The following is a 23,561-nucleotide window of genomic DNA, read 5'->3' on the forward strand; positions in this document are numbered from 1 at the left end:
GGACGCCAGATAGAATTTTGACTCCAATCAGTGTTTTTTTCTTACCACCCTAGCCACCACAGTCATGTCATTGAGCATGCTGTGGCAGAAGTTATGTTATGCAAAGCAAAAGTGACATCACGTGCAGCCTATGGTGACACCAGACATAAATACAATGCTTGGAATCATGGGTAACACATTTTAGATTTTGTGTGCAGTTTAGTACTGGGCACATTGCATTGCATCAATAATTATTTTGTATTTATTTTTTTAGAATTCAATAGCAATGTCCATATGTCTGGTGCACAGTGCCATTTTTTGAAAGGTCACCCTTATTTTTGGGATGGGTTTGAATTCAAAAGCCAAACAATTTTCATGGAAAGTTTACAGTTGATGAAAAACATGTTACTGTATGTGGGAAAAGACAACAAGGGATATTGTAGATAGAAAACATATCCCACACAGGACAATGAATGTCTAATATCGATGAGCGAAATTCTTTGCCAAAGCCAAACAATTTTCATGGAAAGTTTACAGTTGATGAAAAACATGTTACTGTATGTGGGAAAAGACAACAAGGGATATTGTAGATAGAAAACATATCCCACACAGGACAATGAATATCTAATATCGATGAGCGAAATTCTTTGCCGAATTTGGCTGCAAAAATTATGGACATAGACTCCAATGGGTGAAAACAATTGTGACACAACAAAAATATTTAATGTGCCACTTTGCGCAACAACAAAAAAAATGACTCCCATAGACTTTAATGTATTTCAAAGAATTTTTGACTAAGTGAATAGGGTCAGATTCATCCATCAATACTGTCTTAAATAAATAAACAGCAGAAACCTACACTGGGGACAATGTTTATAAAATAAGTAAGTAATCTCATTTACTTCACTGCTCTGTTGGCATCTACTGTGGGCTCACAAGGGCACATTGCAATATTCTTCAATAAGCTTCTGGAAGGGAAGTCTGATTGCACAGAGGAATGTTCTTTTCCAGGGTCAGAGCTTCCATCTTAGATGTATGCTAGTTTTTTAAAACTCCTGGCACCTTTAATGATAGTGTTGGCACTTTTGAGGCAAATACTTAGAAATGGCCTTGTCACAGTTATAATTCTCATAGATAAGTGTCTTATTGCTCAATGGTTTTGTTCAATTGGACAGATATGTGACAAAAGAGCACAAATAAAGTACTGTCATATTTAGCACTTGCATTTAGCTGCCTAAAGCATTTAAACACAGTAGCATTATAACATTTCACAGAGGAGAAAAAGCTATAATCAATCATTTTCTTTTTATTACAGTTTGCTTTTGTCTGTTTTCTTTTGTTATTATTGCGGCTTACAATTAAAGTTAACAGAGCATTTTTTTCCTCCCGTTCAGTTGATGTAAAAGCTGAGGAAATGAGAATTATACGGAACTATTTCAAAGTAATGGCACATCCATAAAACCTTACAGCTCATGTCTAATGACAGGGTGTAGAACTTGCTGGTGTCAATGACATTGACAAGTGCTTTAGCATCATCAGTATGGTAATGGAGACCTCACTAACCCCCAGATGAATTGGTGATCCTTCAGCCTGTTTCCCTACAAGTTAATAGATAAAATTTTTTGCTTAATTCAGTGTATCAGTTGTCTGGGTATAGAAATTGTATAATATTGTTAAATACATAATTCACTGATGTTTAGCCAGTATAATTACAATGTGCACAGTAAAGATTGTATAAAAGCTAAACCTGGCTGGGTACTGTTTACTAAATATTAGCTTGAAGAATGAATATGTGGTATAATTGTAGTTCTGGGCATGAAAAATTTGACAATGGTTTGCTTCAGTCAAAAACGTATACTGGCTAATTGTCTACTGGTGATATTAACCTGTATGTTTGTAGCAAAAATAAACTAAGAAATTAGGCTATAAGTTCAGCTGGGCCTGGGACTGATGTGACAGATAAGCAAACTCTGTTAATGCAGAATATGTTGGCATGATATAAATAGAAGATGATAAGGACAATTAACTACATTTTGTAATTTAAGTGGATTTGTAGTTAAACACAATCCAGTACTTGCCAGGGGGCAATATGTATCCTAAATATCTCAACCTCGTAGCTCTTTAATTAGGCTAGAAATTAGGGACATGCTTATCTGAACAATGGTGGTCTTGGAGCAATCAATGAAAGGATCTGTTATTATGCTTGGCCTGTATTAATTAAGGAATATCCTATAATCCTGGTCTGGTGGGAGTTTCCTTAGTCTCCTTTGCAGTGATTTTTCCAGGATTACTAATTGTCTATGTTATTCCATAAAGTATTAGCATATTTCCTGGCTAATTGCAAAAAGAAAATGTGACAAGGTAATGATGACAGTATAATTTGCATGGTACTGAAATAAGGATTGTGAAATAGTACTTTTCCAAAATAAGAACCACAAACTGGATTTGATTTAGTGCCATTCTTAATATTACTGAATTATTAATAAACTTCTTTTCCATGTGAGATTGTGTGGTCGCCAAGACCTAATATAGCTGTACTCACAATAGAATGAATAATTGTTAATCACATAGGGGATTTTATCTTTAAAATAAAGAGGTGTGTGTAAGAGCACCTGGTGGTCTAGTAGGGTGGTGGGGACGTTTTGACTATTCCTTAGATTCCAAATTTCTACCTCGCTACAGATTTGGTTTTGACCCTGACCTGTGCATCTGCGCTTGGTTCTGTTATCTGATCTGTTACCGTACTGGTACTTATGTCATTACACTTACAGAAACCGACTCAGCACTGAACCAATGTCATTTCAGTATAAGTTATATAGAAATAATGGTCTTTTTAATAGGCAGCTGCGTGCATATACCGGATACTAGTTATTTATAACAAAAGTTTATTGGTGCTTAGAAATGCACTGTTTATTTTTTCCTAACTGTATTGAAAATGTGAAACAATTGGCAGAGTCCAGTGTGCAGCAGTGTTAACCTTCGGACACCACATTTGCCGCTATTTTAGGCACTTCTGTTGACAGTTGTAATCTCACCTCCCAAGACCAAGCTAAATCCTCAACATGTGTACCAAACAGTCTCCTGTTTTACAATGCAATTAATCTCTTTAAACAGATCACACTCTTTCACCTGCAAACTCATTCTGTAGTGGTGTGTTTAAAAGTTATAGTAATGGGATGGCACTTCAAAATGATATTTAAGAGTCTCGCTTAAGGCAGCAATGCAATAAGAATGAATATGTTCCAGTGTGTCAATCCTGTTGAAAGGAAGATCAGCTGTAACCAAGGCTATCTTTATTTGAATCCATTTGTTCTAAAGTACTGAGTGTTTTATAAATGAAAACCCTAAATAGGAGCACTGGCAGCATCTGTAAGCATTACAAGCATGAACATTGCATTCTGCCACTTCTATTTAGCCAGTTTTAAAATAATTGCTTTGTGCAGAACTCATTTGTAAGAATATTTATCAACTGAACATTTGCAGGCAGTTCCAAACTTTTCCTCACAGTTGATATTAAGCAGTTGTGCTTTGAAAGCATTTCCAACTCCTTAGCTTGTTCTGCTTTGGTTCACCTTTTATTATTTATATAGTAAGGTCAGTATGATTGCTTAGATGGACTTTCAAAATGATTTACCTAATGATCTCTGTCTTTGTGTGTCCTCTGAGCAAGGTGACTCTTACATTTAAATAAAAGGCTACTGTCATTTAACAAATCAAATAGGCATTCATTTTAGTATATTAGTTGGGGAACAGTTGTGCTTTAGAGACTCAATTTGCATGTATTTTTATGACAGGGAAAACATATTACATTCTACTAATTAATGAAAATTGTCCTCACAGCCCCATTTATCATCACAATTTTACACTGGGATGCAAAATCAAACAAGAATAGTTGAATGAAATGGATGAATGACTCCCCCTAGTGGAGATGATTTGGCAATCCCAGTTTAAATGTGCTTTTGTCCATTGATATTAGGTCTATATGTTTGTCTGTAATTTCTGCTGACTGCATACTGCACTGGCTACTATAATTCATGGACTGACAATTGGTTTTTTATACATTAACAATCAAGTTCTCCCCCACCATTAATCCCTACACCCAGCACCAGATTTCTAATCTGCCAGTAGGTACAGAGTGCAACAATGTCCTGGGTAAATGAGGACTGAGAGCAGCAAGTATGCACCCCTTAGTGTTCTAGCACTTGCATCTGGGGCATAAATAAATAACTCTCTAACTGTTAGATTTTTTCTTACAAACTCAGAGATATACGTCTAGATTTTTTATACCCTGTTTTCATGATATTGTTCATGACCTTTCTTACGGATGCTTTTTTCCTCTCCTCCATACATTTTTTCACAAAACATTTTAGACAATGTTTGTGAACTATTTTTGTATGTTTAACAAAAAAGTGATTGCTAGGACATCTGAAACAAGTACCATATGATAGTTTTATTTTTGCTTTGTATTTCTCAAAGTTGTATTTACAGTGAAAATGATGAAAGAGAGCAAAAACAGTTGTTTCATGAAAGTACATTTTTTTTATAGAGGCTTCTATTTATACAGTTTGTGTGAATGCTGTAATACACACTTTTTGATCAAGGCTTTACAGCCGCAGAGAATGTTGTTGAATAAAAAGCATTACAAAGCAGTGGTGCATTGCATATGTGAATACAAGTAGGAATGAAAGGAGATTTTTGTGGGGCATTTAATTTTGGCAATTTCCAGCTTTGATTTCTATTAATTATTTCCAGCTTTGAAATCTATTAATTATGTTGATTATTCAACTTTATAAATGGCTCATATTGTTACCTTCTAGCAGAGAAAAGAACGGGAAAGTCTTCCATATCAAATGGGTTTTGTATGTTGTGCTCTATAATGTATTTAAGAGGTTTATAGAGACATACTATAAAAAGCACGTGGATCCATTTTTGGGAGCCTACCCACAGGTTAAAAAAGCTTTAAAATATATACATACAGGTATAGGATCCATTATCTAGAAACATGTTATCCAGAAATCTCCAAATTAAGGAAATGTCAATCCCCATAGACTCCATGTTATCCAAATAATACAAATTTATAAAAATAACTTCATTTTTCTTTATAATAATGAAACCGTAGCTTGTACTTGATCCAAGCTAACATATAATTAACCCTTAATGAAAACAAAACCAGTCTTTGGGTTATTTAACGTTTACATGATTTTCTAGTAGACTTAAGGTATGAAGATACAAATTACAGAAAGATTTCTTATCTGGAAAACATTTACAGTCTTTAAAGGTTACAAGGTTGCAACCATGTGATTACTATAGCTATGGATTAATGATATGAAAATGATGTACACCATGGGACATCTTTACTATGCTGTGTAAAAAATGTCAGGGTAATACACCACACATCACCAAACTTTGCTGTATAAAACAGTGTATAAAGTGTTTTTTTCTTATGTAAGAGTATTTATCAATGGGTGAAAGTTCCCCTTTAAAAAACCCATAGAAATGAATGGCGAGTGGTGGAATTTCACTCTAGTGGACTGTGGTGATCTAACTTCACTCTTTGATAAATATACCCCTAGGATTACAATTTTGCTAGCTTACACCCTCTTTGTTTAAAACTTTACTCTTGAAATTGTCAAAAAGTGTCCATTCTAAGAACTGTATTCCAAGGCCTAAACATGTAGATGATCACCCTTAACACAATGCCTTTCACAGATCCTTTAACAGGTTAGGCACAAAAATGTGACCTTGTCACGCTGTTCATTGGTGGTCTTTCCATTAAATAGAAATTTCAAGCCTATAAAGCAATGTTATCATCTACTGTGAGAATCTCATGCTTTATGTCAGTCAACTGCCTCCCATACTAATTTGCTAAATGATGTGGTTTGTTTTGAAGATAAGGAATATAAACACCATTTACTCCAAAGTATGCAAAGGGGATAATAGCATGTAATTGCAAAGTGATTTTTACAGCGTGATTAATACTCAGGAAACTGTGTCTTTGTGAAAGGAAATAATTAGTAAAACAATTTAAACAGCATTGTTTCTCATTTCATTGTTTCCCATTCACAGCATATAAATATACTCTGGAAATAATTGATGGGAGATTGCTTCCTCAATAACCCTGCCACCAATTGTAAAATTTCCCTATAAAACAGTATGGAGCAATATCCAAATGTAGTATGTTTTACAAAACATGTTTTTACCATGCAGACACAATACTATATAACATAAAAACCACAGGCTCAGTTGCATTAATTGTAAAGTCCACCTCCCAATCTTCTTGTAAAAAGGGAAAGTGAAGTATAAAATCATTACTTTGGGTAGGTTTATTATTATACTTCCATTAATGTATGTGTCCTACTCAATTCTAAAGTAAAAACATTCCAAAATAGACTAGATTACAAAAAGGGAAACAGACTCTTGTTACAGACAGTCCAATTGAAGGTTTGTTTGTTGAATTGTATAATTTTTGCAGTTATTTGGAAACGAGAAAGAAAGTTTTAGCCTCTGTTTTTCTGGGATATCATTTGTACCCATAACTCTAAGAAACTATTATTATACTTTATTTTATTTATATATATATATATATATATATATATATATATATATATATAGAGAGAGAGAGAGAGAATATTTATGGAGTACTTAACAGATTTTCATTAGTCCCCAGTGAAGCTTATAATCTTTTCCCATCTCATAACAAGACAATTATGCTTTTTTTTTCTAATATTTCTTTAGACACTACACTATTAAAGAGGTTGATAAAGAAGTAGTGTAATATATATATATAATGGAATTCACTTATCAGAACACAGCCCAATGTCATGTGTATGTTAATGTAAACAGAAATGCAAACTAAACATTGCTGATAAAATGTAATGCAATACCTATTGCAATGATTTTGTGTTTGTCATGGTACCAAATGCAGCTTCTCTAGCCAGAATACTGTATTCATGCACCAATATATGACTGAACTGAGCTATTCTTGATACTGGAAATTATTAGTTTGTGGGGTGTTTTTCCTTAAAACTAGTCAAATATTGTTTCTACATGGTCTATTTCCTATTTGCAGATGATCCACATAGACAAAGCCTAGAAGAAAAGATTATCTACGGTGTGGAGAACAGTAGCACATTTTTGGAATGCAGCCCTAAATCACAGCGCGCCCTAGTTTTCTGGCAGTTCCAGAGGCAAAATGAAGAGAATAAGGAAGAGGTAAACTGGACTAGTCATTATCATTACTATTTTTGCATTATCCTTGTATAGCTAGCTAGCTATCCTTCTGCTTTTTTCTCCAGTGAGTGGGAGATAAGCTTTGCTAGACATTAGCCTAGCTATCTGTAAACAGTAAACACACCATTTGGCTCTCTATCTCTTAAATGGGAGATACCGTTTAATTTTAATGGAATATTCAAATTGAATTGGCATTGTACAATTCCAAGATCAAATAAGATTATTACCAGGTTAGTATGCATACAGATTAAAATTGTGGATATTAAGTGATACTGTATTAATGTATATGTGAGTTACGGTAGTGTAACATTTCATTTTATTCCTAAAACGATATATTTATTTTCTTTAGCCATTGCTGATAATGGATCTCCATTAAAATGTAGTAAGCCTTTTAGATTACTTTCATAAATAAATAAGCCTGCCATCATGATTCAAGTATGGGGTTTTAACAATTACAAAAGGTTTTATCACTGTGGTGCTTAAGGGCTATTCCACACGGGGAGATAGCGACGCGTTTGCGGTCGCGGCGACAAAGCGCCGCGACAGTCGCCGCGACCGGCGCAGGCGACAGTTTTGTATGGGCGCCTATGTAAAAACGCCTGTGCTAACCACACGAGGTGATGCGCTTTTCAACAGTCGCCTGAAAAAGCCTGGTGAGGCATTTTCAGGCGACTGTTGAAAAGCGCATCGCCTCGTGTGGTTAGCACAGGCGTTTTTACATAGGCGCCCATACAAAACTGTCGCCTGCGCCGGTCGCGGCGACTGTCGCGGCGCTTTGTCGCCGCGACCGCAAACGCGTCGCTATCTCCCCGTGTGGAATAGCCCTAAAGGACAACTAGAAATGTATAAAGCCTGATTGGGACATTGTTGACATAACATTTATATTTTCATGGTCAAAGCATCATTTTATTTTAAAAGAGTGAAAATTCATCAGTGCATTGCTCAATAGTACAATTCCTCAGACTGATGGTCCTTAATATGATGTTATTGGTTCGATTTTGGTGGAGCAAATAAGGTAAAGTCATAAAAGTCACAGGGAAATATATAGGTTACAGGTAGCATTTACTGGTCACCTGTTTAAAAGCAAATTTACAGCAATCCTCTACTATATTTGCAGATTGTATAACCTAACATACTTTTTAACATATAATTTCAGATAACTGATACAAAAATTTATTTTTTACTTCCCCCCTTACTTTTTCCTCAGATAAAAGTGGATGAACGCAAAATAAAGACAGAGCATGGCCTTCTTATGCGCACTCTAAAGAAGAGAGATTCAGGAATATATTATTGCAGTGCAGTAGAGCATGGTTTCATGCAGACCCTTCTCAAAGTAACTCTGGAGATTATTGATACAGAACATTTAGATGAACTTCTTCACAAAGAAGATGAAGGAGACAAACACAAAGAACCCTCAAACAGCATGTCTCCAACTCAAAAAATATGGTATAGAGACTTTATGCAGTTAATTAACCACCCAAATCTTAACACAATGGATGAATTCTGCGAGCAGGTATGGAAAAGGGACCGCAAACAACGTCGGCAAAAAAATGGAAATGTCCAGGTTAGCAACACCAAATGGAAGCACCTACAGGAAAACAAGAAGGGTAGAAATAGGAGGACCCATGAATTTGAGAGGGCACCAAGGAGTGTCTGATTTAAATTACCTCTTCAAACCTGAGTAGGATTTGTATTGACATTTAACTGGAAAAATGCAATATTTGAGTACCTTTCTATGGCATTATTTGGATGTTTACAAGGTGGGGAGCACACACAATTTCATAACAGTTCAAAATCAAATACAAATTTCAAATTGAAAAGACAATGTGGCTCAGCTTATTTTGCCATTTTCATGGCAATTCTGATTGCGTGGTGATGGTTTTCTTCGTATCCAAGGAGAAACATTTCATTTATCACCCTGTTACCAAAATGAGAATGGAAAGACATTTGTCAGCCTTGCACACCTTTATGGAACCACACACTTAACTGCTCATCCATCTTATAATGATGACACCCGACATGGATACATGAATTTATTTTTTGTAACAGAGCATAGGCTTATTTGTATTAGACAATGGGACAAAGTGAATATACAAGATACAATTAAAACAATAATATGTCCACCATTCAGCAAACAAGTGGCGTTTACTGATCTACTACTGATGTCTTTTACCAGCTTTGATCTGAAGTTTTATTTTGCTAAAATATAAATTAAATGTACCTTTACAAATATGTAGTAAATGTTACTTCTTTCTTTTATAACCATAGCATAGACTCACAAGTATTCTTCTTTGTAATTATTTGAACAGTGTCTTTATTATTTTCTAAGGTTATTTTTATTTTATTCTAATTATTATTATTTTGGAAAATGATTGTAACTGTAATTGAACACTTGCCAAGTCTTTATGGGGAAAAGGATTTTGGAACTTCCACTTTTAAACTCAAAAATTTCTAACTCATTTTGATTAAGTAGAGGTATTTATCACAATATTTGGCTGAATAATGCAATATGTTTCAGATCTAGTTACAAATCTAGTATTACATTAAGGATGAGTGTACTGTGGGAAAAACACTACAAAATAAGTGTGCAAGGATACTGTGTGCTCTAAGGATGAAGTTTAAAACAATTTTGTTTTACATTAATGCATTTAACATATTTTGTAATATATTATAAAACACAACTGAAGTGGGGAAATGTTGGTATATCCTAGTTCACCTAAAGGCACAGACCTCTTGAAATAGCATTCATTTTGAAACCTACAAACTGACAAATATGGATTTCTTGCCTAAAATTATCATTAGGTTGTGTAGTTCGTTAAAAATCTATAAAAGAGAAACACAATTTTCATGTTTTTGCTTGCAGTCTGTCTTCTGTGTTCTACAGAGACGGCTTGTACACTTGCTTTTATAACTAACATCACAGCCTTGCAGTAAGTTTATATCAGGAATGTATTCCTGTTATAAATTAAAAAGTGTCAAAGTGTAGAGTCTCTTTGAAACGGAAACCTGAAATGTAATCACAGGGAATTACCTCAGAAAGTTTTCTCCATACAGTATAAGTCACTGTGATGCCATTTGCACCTTTTTATAAACCCACTGGAGCTCATTCACTAACACTGGGTACATTTGTCTCATTGTTGTAACTCATAGCAACAGATTTGACGTAATTCTACATATGAAAATAAAGTAGAATGTTCGGATATAATTGCTATGAGCTGCTACACTGGGGCAGTTTATTTAGTATCAATGAATGAACCCCACTAATAATAATTAGGGATGGGCAAATTTTTTCGCCTCGTTTCGCTGAAAAAATGACGCCCATAGACTCGTATGGCAGCGTGCGTCAAAAAAAAAAGACGCGCGTCAAAACAGTTTCACTGCGCGACAAATTTTTTTTGACCCCCATAGACTTTAATGGGCGTCTGCGACATTTCGCCGGCGGCGAATTTTTGGCGAAGCGAAACGGGTCAAATTCGCCCATCCCTGATAATAATGTATGTTTCAATATGTTATGCCTTCCTGTCTAAGCGCTTCTTTGTGCACTTCCTAAACCTGTTGCATGAGATGTCATAGCTCAGTCTGGCCCATTTGAAATTGGTGACTGATTGCTCAACATACTGAAGCTCACTTAAATATGCATACTGCTATATTTCCTGGAGTAAAAGCTTTTATTTTTGGACTAGACAACATGATATAAGTTTGGTGCTATACCGATTTGAACGCTTAAATTTGTTCATATGTTTCAAAGCAAGATTGGCTCAACATAGCTCTTCACCAAAATTATGAGCATTTGAACTATTATTTTGTGCCTTTTTAAAGTGTCCCCAATCATGTTTATTGGTATTTTTATGTTTATACATAAAAATATCCAAACTAGGCACAGTTATAGTGTACTAGGTTATATTGCTATTTGGCTTTCTACTATTAGTAGTAATAAATTTAGATAATTTTCAAATATATGCGGTTGAAAAGAAAGCCATGGCAAAGTTATACATGCACATATGTATATCACAGATTCTAAAGATATTATTTGTTTTAAAAGGGGCTTCCGCTTAATTTTATAGAAGAGGCCAATAAACAAACAACCAGCCAAGGAAGTATACCTTCTCCTGAGACTTTATAGAATTGAAGTGCATGGAGGAAATTTTTTCTTAAATTGAATGTTCCTACAAAACCCTAATCTGGCAATTTTATGCTGTAGTGGACTGAACTAGACTGAATATAAGGTCATATGGGTTATCAGTATGTAGTGAGTATGCAGACAGATTGATATCACCAGGACCTCAGAGAAGAATTTTATGCGCAGTTCTGGTTGGAACAGTTTGCTAAGGGATACTCAGTACAAGCACGCACTAGTGTATCATCAGCAAGTAAATGACATACAAAAGGGGCTCTTTGTGCCAGCTATAACAATTACTTTAATTAGAACAAGTTTAATAATCGCCTCTTTGAATGTTTTTTTAATTATATTTGTACTGAGATGGGAAAGAGAAATGAAAAGTAAAACAATGCTGTCACTTCACACTGGGTCAGTTAGTTTCAGTAGGACACACACATTGGCAAAATGTTTTTGTTTTCAATACAAATTTACATCTTATAGTGTAGATGTCAGCTTCATCTAACTGGCATGCATAATTACTCTGTAGGTTATCCGGTGCAAGATGTTCTGCCCTTTAGCACCATGTGCAGAACCAACATGTGAAAAAAGCTTTTCAAATAACATTGAATGGCATGATGAGAAAGGCTACTGATCACAGTCATAGATGTGGCTTTTGTTGTTTGAGGCACATTAAAGGCAATTTGGCATACTTAATAAGAGTCTTTTATGCTCTTACTGAGGAAGCCGACCTCACAATTGTCTCTGCAAGTCAAACTGAGACAAGCAGTTTAAGGACTCCACTGTAGCAGTATGATGCTCTGAAGATGTCAATGAGCATGATCTGACCTTTGTCTATTCCTTTTTGGACGAAAATGAGACATGACTATAATACTAAGGTTTGCTTGCAGTGATATACTGTAGGACATAATAATCGGCTTGTGTTCAATACCAAACTTTTAGAAGTCTTCCAGCAGATATACATTGGAGCCCCAGTTACTTATAATAACTAAGCTAATGGAATGAGACTGGGACGTGTCCCCTTTATAATTTCCCTTTATTAATAATTTGAGCCATATCTGGATGCATAAGTACATTGGCTATAAAGTTCTCCAGCAGAAAGCACATACTATATATTATAACTCAACTTAGTTATGGGCACATGTCTCTCAATGCTAATGGACCATGATATAAGAAGTTTACCTAAAACCTAAAATGACTCAAATCAATATTTTAAAATCATATAGGTGGCTTTGCTTACTGTTCAAATAAATTGACAAAATATCACTCAGGATCTAAAGCATAGGTTTAATTAACACCATTTTGATTCAGGTAAGTTCTAGCACATGGCTATAGTAGCACAATGTGGGCTTATAAGTATAATGGCACTGCTGTGCCGGCATAATTGTCACTTATACAAATAGATCTCTTACTAATGTGACCTATCGTATGTAGCACAGCTGTAAGGAGTGTGCAATATTAGATGAAGGATGCATCTGTTCTAAACAATTAATCACTCTGAGAAATGAAGCACAGTTACATAATTCTGAATATTGTTTTAGTTAACTCTCTTCCACCATAATATAGGAGAATATATGCTTATTAGCCACCATGAACTGTAGTTTCTCAAAATTGTGTAGACTATATAGCAGTGCTTGCGCTAATTCCAGGTATGATATTTACTGTACAAATTCATGGCCCGCTCTGAGTAACTACTGTATGTAAAGAGCAAGAAAGAAACCAATTGCATGTGAATGAACAGTTTACGACCCAATTTTATGCAGTATTTAGTGATATCAATGGTATGTGTTTAATAGTTTGGTTTTGCTACCTAAACTTTAGCCAAAAGAGATGTAAATAATTTTGAATAGATACAAAGGTACAACGCAATGTACTGATAATTATAGGTAATCATTTACAAGGTGCTTTAGTACAGTATGTTTAATACAGTACTAAAGCTGCAATGGCTACTACTTACTATGGCATGGCAGTGGTAAATTTGTGGTTTTAGTGGTTTTTCAATTAGAAAACCAAAAGAAAAAAAAACAGTTTTGTTTCATTGCTATATTTATCAATACATTTTATGCGGGGGATTTAAGAAAAAAAAAAAACTGGAGAGGAATTGTAATAAGACTTGCTGCTGTAAATTATTCTTTTTGGCATGTACTCACTCGGTTGTTAAATAAACATTTCTTCAAAATTACACAAACTTGCTTTAGTGCCTAGTTTTATTGGAAGAAATATATATTTGTGACCTGACCAAAAAGGGCTTAATCAATACGGTCCAACTATCCTCATATAGACCTAGATATTCCTTGAGCCAGATCTAAAAAAAATACTATGTTATTTGTGGAATTCTCATGGAGGTTCAAGCACTGTAAGAACTATTGTAGGACCCCATCAGATCTCAGGTCACCAGCTGGGCTGTCACTTTCTAAGTTATTCCTTAAGTTTTGCAGATAATCATATCAATGGCAATTAGAGCTGAGTATTGAAAATGGGAAGAAAATATGACTTCAAATAAAAAATGCAAATTGCAATGACAAGATGTTAAAGTAGGAGAGATGAAAGAAACAAATGGATACAATTTCAAGAGTCTGAACATTTTTTAGTGACTTGATTCCCATGAAAGAAATCAAATACTTTGCCTTTCAAACGCATTCAGATCCTACACTTTCTCTTTTTTACTGAATAACAAATTCTAGACTGACTGATTTTTGTAATAGGATGTTGTCTAAGAAATACAAAAATAATGTTCTTGAGCCACCCCAGTATAGCTTTGACTATGTTTCTAATCATTTTTCTCCTCAAAGGTAAACTTTCAGTATTTTTTTAGCAGACAAACAAAAGTTCTATTTCTTTGCATCATTAATACTTCCTTATTTTTTGAACAAGGTATCCATTCCTTCCTAATGAAAGCGCACCCTTATAGCATAATGTTGCCACTGGAGAATAGCAAGTGGGTTGTCAGGGTAAATAGTGTAGCAGCTCTCACTAACATCAAGAAACCAAAATATGCAAATAAATACGTCACCAACCTACATCAGGACAGCATATGCCAATATGCTCTGATGAATATTATAAATATAAAAAAGTAATAATACACTAATTATAAATAGTGCACGTGATCCCACAAATCCTCTGTTTTCTAAGACATTGTCTATGCTAAAGAACTATATACTATAGGTTAAATGCCATCGCTTTTTTCTTCATTTGCTCAGTTGAACACTGCCCAGTTGGCTATGATGACATTCTGGTAACAATACTGAACTGTGAGAAAATAACATGGCAATTCCGTTTTGAAATGGAACTTTGCTCACTGTGCTTGTGGTTGTAAATGACCCATTTTTAACTCATTTTCATTCAAATACTCCAGTGATTTCTCAGAATTTACTGCCTTAAAACAACCATATAATAAGTGGATTATTTTCAGCCCTTACACACATACAAATCTCACACTTTTTTATCTGTATACTTTCTCTACACACTAGAGAAAATGTTTTATTATGCTGTGTAAGAAACAGCAGGATAATACACCATACACCGCAACCCTTCACTGTGTAAAAAATGGCATAAAAAAACAGCATACTTTCACTGAAAGCAATGTAAAACAACAGCATCATATTTGGTGTTTGCATGGCATAAAATTAAACACCCCTTGATAAACTCACCACTAGGGATGGGCTAATTTGACCCGTTTCGTTGTGTCAAAAATTTGCATCATATTTGGTGTTTGCATGGCATAAAATTAAACACCCCTTGATAAACTCACCACTAGGGATGGGCGAATTTGACCCGTTTCGTTGTGTCAAAAATTTGCCACCGGCGAAATGTCGCCGACGCCCATTAAAGTCGATGGGTGTCAAAACATTTTTTTTTTGACGCACACCACCATACAAGTCTATGGGCGTAATTTTTTCGGTGAAACAAGACGAAAAAATTCACCCATCCCTACTCACCACTTATTTTACGCAGTTTTTTGCAACATTTTCTCGGCGAATTACATTTTACACAGCATAATAAATATGCCCTTATGAGGCAAATTTACTTCCCTGTTAAAATTCGCCAGCGCTGGCTTTGTGCACATCACAACACTTTGCCAGGCGTGAATTCGCCTTGACAAAGCTAATTCACAAAGAACCGAAGTTGCGCACAGGGCACCGAACGCTTGCGAAGTTGCACTAGCAAAAATACGATCAGCAGTTCAAAGTTACGCTAGCGTTCGCTAATTTGCATATGCCGTGCAATTAAAATACAATGGGATATGGCCATATATGCTGCAGCAAATACATTACACTACACAAGGCCAGGGAACCTTAATAAAATTATATAATGCCCTACACGTGTGCCCACAGTATAGTTTAGGTGCCATATGTTATCAAATGTAGGGGGGAAGGAGGGCTTTTTCAGCTTATCAACCTGTAAAAAGGAAAAGATGCCAGAGCATTTTTTTGGGACTCTGTCAACTTATTTTTGACAAACTCCTATCTACTCCATTGCACTTCGGCAAGTCTGAGGTGGCGAAGGCAAGTCTGGTGATAGAGGTAACGGTCAGTAAAATTAAAAACTTAGTGAATTTGCGTAGTAACGCTCTTTCGCCAGAGCAAAAATTCACCTGTCGTTAGAGTGCAAAGTTGCGCCAGAATCTATCTCCTTCACTACCGTAATTACGCCAGCGCTCTTTGGTAAATCGGCGAAGTTCCAAAATGACATCACGCTGGCGAATCTTCACCAGTGTTTGCCACTTAGTAAATTTGCCCCCATGTATACAAGTTGTTATAACCCTACTCTAAAAAGGTCCATGTCACCCTTTGGAATCACAGATAAATATAAACATACACTGTAGACTCAAGTCTGTATTTACTTTGCATCTTTGTTGACATGTTCATGTCCAGGGGAACAGATGATGAAACTGTTTTTCTGTCGGTCTGGCAACAGCTGCATAAATAATGTTTAAGATCTGCACTAAACTCATATTTGCCAATTTGGTAGTTGGCATTCAAGCAGTCAGCAAGATTGTTTTTTACAATATAGAAAAATAAAACTAGCAAGCCATGTGGCATATAACTTTATAATGGAAACAATCTGCTAGATAGTTATGCTTGAGGTCTGCCATCTCTGACATGTCTGTCTGTACAGACAATTTTCTAACAATAAATGTTTTCTTGAATATCTCTTAAAAACCTAATTATTGCAACACAATTCTGGAATTCAGTAATTGCAATTATGGCACATAGAACACACCTCTCAGAAAGGAAAAAAGGCATAATGTTTATTTAACCAGTAAAAGAAAACGAGGCACAGACTTACACAGCTATCTCCCAGTCACGAGAGGGGAATAAAAATGTTTATGGTTGCAGACCGTATGCATCCTGGGGGTTTTAGGACCTCAATTCATTTTCAGTTAATGGTGGCCCTAAAAATCTTTGTTGTAAAAGGGGTGTAGCATTTAATTGGCATATGGACCCTGGGGATACTTGTCTTATAATCACCAGCTGGACTTCAGAATAGAAAATAATAGTAGGGGTACTCTGATTTCAGTTGCAATTACACTTAGAAATAACTTTATATTTATTAACAACTAAAATGAATGCATATTGGAAAGTTGCTTAGAAATACTTTTATTTTTCATTTCCTTTAAGACGTTTCTTTTTAAATTTTAAAGTTATACAGCAATCCCCAACGTTGTGAAGTTACCCTGTAACTATTTGTCCTCTTTGAACAAGACTAATACTACATTAAACACATAGGATCATATTTTCAACAGGGACACATCCAGGATTCAGTAGCAAAATCCAAGAATTTTTTGCTTATTTGAGATGTCTCAGCCCTTCTTACATAACACAAATTTAAAACGCGAGACAACTAAACAGTATAATAGTTTTTAATTTTGTTGGATATGATTATATTAGAGCATGGATTAAGTTTTGTGTTTTACTGAATCTGGCATTTTTGTTTTGCTTTCGTTGTTTTCATTATTTTGCATAGGGGTTTATCAGCGACAATTCCGTCAGGTTTCCACTAAAAACAATGCACAGTCTTTATAATTAAAAACATACAAATTAATTTATAATTAAAAACATACAAAACTAAACCAATAATCATAGAGATTAAGCTAATCTGTCAGTGCATATTATTCTTAAAGCATTAAAAATACTGTATAATTAATGCAATGAGCATTGCTGTACTGCTGTTCTATGAGAAGGATAAGGATAATGCCGATGACATGGCTTAGTAAGCTTGAACTCCCATATTTGCCCTTCCAGTTCTCTGACAATATACTGCCTTAATTACCGCAGTACTTTGCAAGAGATCTAAAAGTTCAGAATGTGCGAAAATGAAATAAAGCTTTTAGCTGTCATTTGATTCCAAACGTGTGAGCTTCTAGAAATATTTTCACATCATAAAAACGTTCCCTGTTTAGAATTGGAACTGACCTTTGACTTCTACCAAACAAAAATTGAAGCCGAACGAATGAAGTGTTCAGGAAGCAGAAGGTCTTGGTTGTTAAGCACTCGTTTCTGTTTTCTTGTTAACAAAGTATTTTATACAAAGTGGAACTGCTATTATTTTGTTTTAATTAGTGTTCCATACGTGGTAATAAACATGTCAAACTCACCATACTCTCATGCTAACATTCAGCTCCAAGCACTTCTTTCCAGCTAATATTCAAACTCTTTTACAAGTTTCAAACTATTGCTGCGGAAATGTGGCTCAACTTCATGTGGCTAATGGGAAGTGTAAATGAAATGCCTTCTTGATGTCCAGTTCTCCATATTTCATGCCTGAGCTAAACCTGCTGAATGTTTTTTATTGCTCAAATATGAACAATAAATAAAACAGTTCACTTAAATAACAGTATAAACTGTTTCTAGTCTGACTTTGGTCAAAAGACATGCTGCAGCCTATGGGTTAAACCTGGTTAGAGAGTGTGCTACACAGATGAAAAGAAGAAGAAAGTTTAATACTTGAGGGAATGGGAAGAGAAGAGCTTACTGGATAATTATGTGTCCAGAGCACAGATATTTTCTTATCAAGACATTATCATGAAATTCATGTACAAAAAAGTGAACTAGAGGTTAAGATTTCCAGGGGACTCTTGTACTAATTCCAGATCAGCAAATCAGTGTACAAGTGTTTATAAATTCCATTGCTTTCACCTTACTGTTTCGTAAACACTGATTCATAGCAAAACTAATGAATGGAGGCCCTATTGTTAGGACCTTGGTGTGAATTCTTATTTACACATCTATAGATCCAGCCTTCTTGCTACTACTTTGTCTAGGAAAACTTTAGATGAGCAGTTCTGTGTTTATCTTTAAACTTTGGCTAGGAGTAGAGATATCTTAGATATAGATCTCTTCTAATGTGTGTTGGTATTGTTCATGACACGTCACACTCACACATAGGGGCCCATTCACTAATTTCGAGTGAAGGAATAGAAGAAAAAATACTTTGAATTTCGAAATGTTTGTTTGGCTACTTCGACCATCGAATGGGCTACTTCGACCTTCGACTTCGAATCGAACGATTAGAACTAAAAATCGTTCGACTATTCGACCATTCGATAGTTGAAGTACTGTCTCTTTATGAAAAAACTTCGACCCCCTAGTTCGCCACCTAAAAGCTACCGAAGTCAATGTTAGCCTATGGGGAAAGTCCCCATAGGCTTGGCTATTTTTTTTTGGTTGAAGGATAATCCTTCGATCAAAGGATTTAATCGTTCGATCAAACGATTATTCCTTCGATCGTTCGATTGAACGAATTGCGCAAAATCCTTCGACTTCGGTATTCGAAGTCGAAGGATTTTAATTCCCCAGTTGAATATCGAGGGTTAATTAACCCTCGATATTCGACCCTTGATACATTTGCCCCATATAGTATTTTCCCTGATATAAATGAATAATGAATATATGATGATTTTGTTTCCACAGTCCCAACTGTAGCATGTGCAGACATGATACATAAATAGGTTATATCATAACTGTTTCGGGCTTATACATGGCTCACAAGCATTGATATGGATAAAATTTATTCTGCGTTTCTATTAGAACATTTTTTTACTACAGGGCTTCCTTGCACCTCATATTGCTGCTCTGCACCTTATCCCAGACTTTTGAGAAACAAGGGAAAGTTGTGCTCACCACTAATTTTTAAAACCATTAGGCGGGGGTGCAATGAGGCTGTGACCACAAAATACATATAGACAAATACAAGAGTCCTCTGCACTCAACCCATTATCAATATATTTAAGATATTGAGACATTTTGTGCATACAGCTACTAAAAAATGCCTTACCCTTTAAACAAAAATTGAAGCCGAACAAATGAAATGTTCAGGAAGCAGACGTTTAATTCAGGGCAGGATGCATGGAGCACGAAGGCCCATAATGTTGTCACTGTAAGTGATCCTGCTCCAAAGTCCTTGAGTATAGCATTGCATATATTCATGACTTTAACAGAGTATACTGACTCTCACATTTTAGTCTTGCAGATTTGTAGCTCATATACTAATACAGGTATGGGACCTGTTATCCAGAATTCTCGGGACCTGGGGCTTTCCAGATAAGGGATCTTTCTGTAATTTGGATCTTCATACCTTAAGGCTACCAAAAAATCTTATAAACATGAAATAAACCCAACAGGCTGGTTTTGCTTCAAATAAGGATTAATGAAATCTTAGTTTGGATCAAGTACAAGCTACTGTTTTATTATTACACAGAAAAAGGAAATAATTTTAAAGAAATCGGATTATTTGATTATAATGGAGTCTATGGGAGAGACAGCCTTTCTGTAATTCAGAGCTTTCTGTATAATGGTTTTCCGGAATAACGGATCCCATACCTGTGCTGATTTGTGCAAAACTAGCCCACAATTCATGTAAGCTATCAACCCCAATAATACCAAAACTTTTTTTCACTAACAATGTTTCAAGACTGATCTGGGAAAGGGAACTCTATGACCCTTGAATATTTACTGTTTTTCCTTTTATTCATTAGCTGTTCCAATTTGATTGTATCATTAAAATGATTAGTGCATTATTGCTATAATTATGTTACAGAAGTATTTCAAAACTGAATATAAAAAAATTTGTTTGCTCTTTTGAGAAATGGATTTCAGTGCAGAATTCTGCTGCAGTAGCACTGTTAACTTATGCGTTTTGAAAAAAACATGTTTTCCGATGACAGTATCCCTTTAAAGAAAGATTTGCTATTATTGGGTTTACTAAAAGTGGTGTTTTAAATTGAATTTGCAAACTTTGCATTTGGGTTGCACTGTGTCTTTCAAAGAATGCTTAAGAAAAGTGGAATCATAATCATAGCCATATCATTATTCTGATGAATCCAAGTTCTTATTTGACTGGGTTCTAATGTTCAAACAACTGGGTTCTAATATGTTACATTTTAAAATCCAGTTTGTTTTTCACTTGCATAGCTGGTCATGCCTGGGATACTAAGGGAAGAACTCCACGGGCGATTTCAGGGCAATCCGATGCACTGCCCAAAAATGCAGGCATCAAGTTGGATGCAACAGAAAATAGGTAAGCAATAGCAATGCCGGATGGTGTCGCATCGTTCGTCCGACACGACTGACAGATGCAGACGCTGCGCCTGCATCCGACAGTCGTATTTTTGCACAGTACGTCGGATTGCACAGAAATCGCCCATGTAGTTCCTCCCTAAAACCAGACAAACCTTTTTCTATGTCTGTCATAACCTTTCCCTGATATTATAAGTAATATAAAACTGTGTTTATGGGGGTGCAATATTTGTGCTGCACAAATTAGTCAGAAATTCTATTGCACTGGTTTAGCTGTGACAGTCAGTGTAACAACTCACGCTGGTGGTCTGGCGGGCCTGTACGGGTTCCTCTTCCCTGGTTCGTGCCGGCGTGTCGTAGGGGGCATGCAGTGCGCACTTCTGGGTTTTACATGCCGTTCTCGTGACATCATCATGTTCTTTTGATGCAGAATTTTAATATTTAAAGGGGCTTTCAATCCAAACTCATTGCCCCTTGTTAGGTCTAACGTGTTTAGTATCTGGGTGCGATTCTATTTTTGATTCCAGTTTTAATCCTTGCCTGCCTGACTATTCGGAAATCTACCGATATTGACCCTTGCCTGCCTGATGATTCCTTGAACGCTGCCTGTACCAAACCTGGCCTGTTTGACCTTGCTTGAACTCTGCCTGTACTGACCCTGGCCTGCCTTACTACACTTTTAATCTATCCCCTGAACTATTGCCTTCCATCCAAAACCTTGGAAACCTTCAAACCCTTTTGCCCAACCTATGTAAAACTGGTTTGACAGATTATTATTTCTACAACAAAATATTTTCTCTAGAGAAGATTCCTCACTAGAAGAGCAACACTTCCAAGATGATAAATAGCATATGGAAACCCCAAGAAGCCTGGTGATTCATATAATAAACAACAAAGAATCCTAAAATATCCTGTTCCAAAGCAAACTGTTACAAAATGCACCATATGATCATTTATGTATTAACAGAGTAAGAGTTTTGCCAACAAATCTATCTCAACTTCATTCTCTGTCAATCACTTGGCACTGTTAAAGCTTTTTCATTTATATTTCCATACAGAATGCTTAGTTTTGTAGATTATGAAGCAGCGTATGTATTCTTGTTTAGAACAAATGAATGGGTCTTGACTTCTAGGGGTAGATTTATCAAGGGTCGAAGTGAAAATTCGAATAAAAAAATTAGAATTTAGAGCTATTTTTTGTGTACTTTGACTAGGGAATAGTCCAAATTCTTTTTGAATTTGAAAAAAATTTGAATTTCAAAATTTATCATGTACTGTGTCTTTAAAAATTCGCCATCTAAAACCAGCCGAATTGCTGTTTTAGCCTATGGGGGACCTCCTAGAACCTATTTGGAGTTAATTAGTGGACTTTGAAAAATCTAAGTTTTTTTTGGGAAAAAACTTTGAATCGAATTCGCTATTAATTCAATTTGTATGATTCGAATTTGGACCTATTTGATTGGGAACTGACCTATTCGGCCAAAAAAAAACTTCGACTTAATTTTGAATTAATTCTTGAATTAATTTTTCAACGTTTTTTCAATTCGAAATTCGACCCTTGATAAATATGCCCCTTAAGTGTGGGGGGAAATATGGACTTATGGACTTCCATAATCTTTTTCAAGCAAGTTCAAAACAAATTGACAATCCAAAGAGAATCCTCTGTGTAACAAGCTGCTTCTTATCTTAAAAGATAGGCTGTAGCCAGTAGAAGAGAGGGATTTGCTTATTCTCAGTGGACTGCTTATTTGTTTTTATTTTGCTCGGCAGGACAGGAAATAGCATGGGGTTTTAGCTTCAGTTTCAGATTTTGCCCTGTTTAGTGTAAGGAATAACAAAAACAATACATATTTTCTGATTACAACAATAGGGAAAAGTTTCTATATCTCAAGCACTATTCACTAAACGAATGCTGATACATGGTGTAAATTAATTTTAAAAAACATTCTCATCAAATGTAACATGTAAGAAATGATCAGAGAATACTTTTTTTTTATTATCGGGCATTTATTCGATGTTACTTCATATTGAAAAGTTCAGATCAAACCAAGGAGGAATCTTGGCCTTGAAAAAAACGTGCCCCGAAGTGTAATGTGTTAATCCTTCTAGGATATTAATAACAATAAACTGATCTAAACATTGTGTGGATATTGCGGATATTGTGGATCATGTAGATGTAGGTCCACATCATTTTTTTGTTGTTGTTTTTTAAATCTGATGACCATAAACATTTACTGAAACTACCCTGGTATGACGGACGTTATCAGAAACGGATGCTGAAATACGATAAATGCATAAGACAAAAGCTGGACATCAAACATCTGTTATTCGCTTATAACCATTGTTTCTTCTAGTTTAGTCACACAGCATATGAGATAATTTCACAGTATATTTCTTCAGATCCCTGCACAAATGTATCTGGCAGGCAGGAAAAGCAGTCTCCTGATAACTTTTGAGTATAGCATTTCATTCTGCTTTCTCAGATGCTAATTCACTAACAGAGTTCAACAGAGGAATGGAAAACATCCCTCACCACATTTTCCTGGGTGACATCCAATAGCCAAACAAAGTACTAGGAAGCCTCTTTCCGTTTACATTTTTCTCCTAAATTTCAGATCGGCTCACAGTCTTCCTGCAATAAAGGTATTGCTCTTTTTATCTATCAGATCTGCATCCTAAAAGTGTCCTGTTGCAGACTGTGCTTATTGTACTAAGGA

General features: G+C 35.5%; 1 protein-coding gene across 2 annotated transcripts in view; it reads left to right on the forward strand.

The window, feature by feature from the left end:
• The window catches only part of sema3a.S (semaphorin 3A S homeolog), a 123,819-nt gene extending 110,311 nt beyond the window's left edge, over positions 1-13,508 (forward strand). For both annotated transcript variants that reach the window (XM_018255746.2, XM_018255745.2), the window contains exons 16-17: positions 7,049-7,191; positions 8,417-13,508. In XM_018255746.2, coding sequence (XP_018111235.1) covers positions 7,049-7,191; positions 8,417-8,866 — 593 coding nt within the window. In that variant the 3' untranslated portion in view covers positions 8,867-13,508. The remainder of the gene's footprint in view (positions 1-7,048; positions 7,192-8,416) is intronic.
• The last annotated feature ends 10,053 nt before the right edge of the window (positions 13,509-23,561 follow it).

The sequence above is a fragment of the Xenopus laevis genome, chromosome 3S (assembly GCF_017654675.1).
Source record: "Xenopus laevis strain J_2021 chromosome 3S, Xenopus_laevis_v10.1, whole genome shotgun sequence".
NCBI classification, from domain to species: domain Eukaryota; kingdom Metazoa; phylum Chordata; class Amphibia; order Anura; family Pipidae; genus Xenopus; species Xenopus laevis.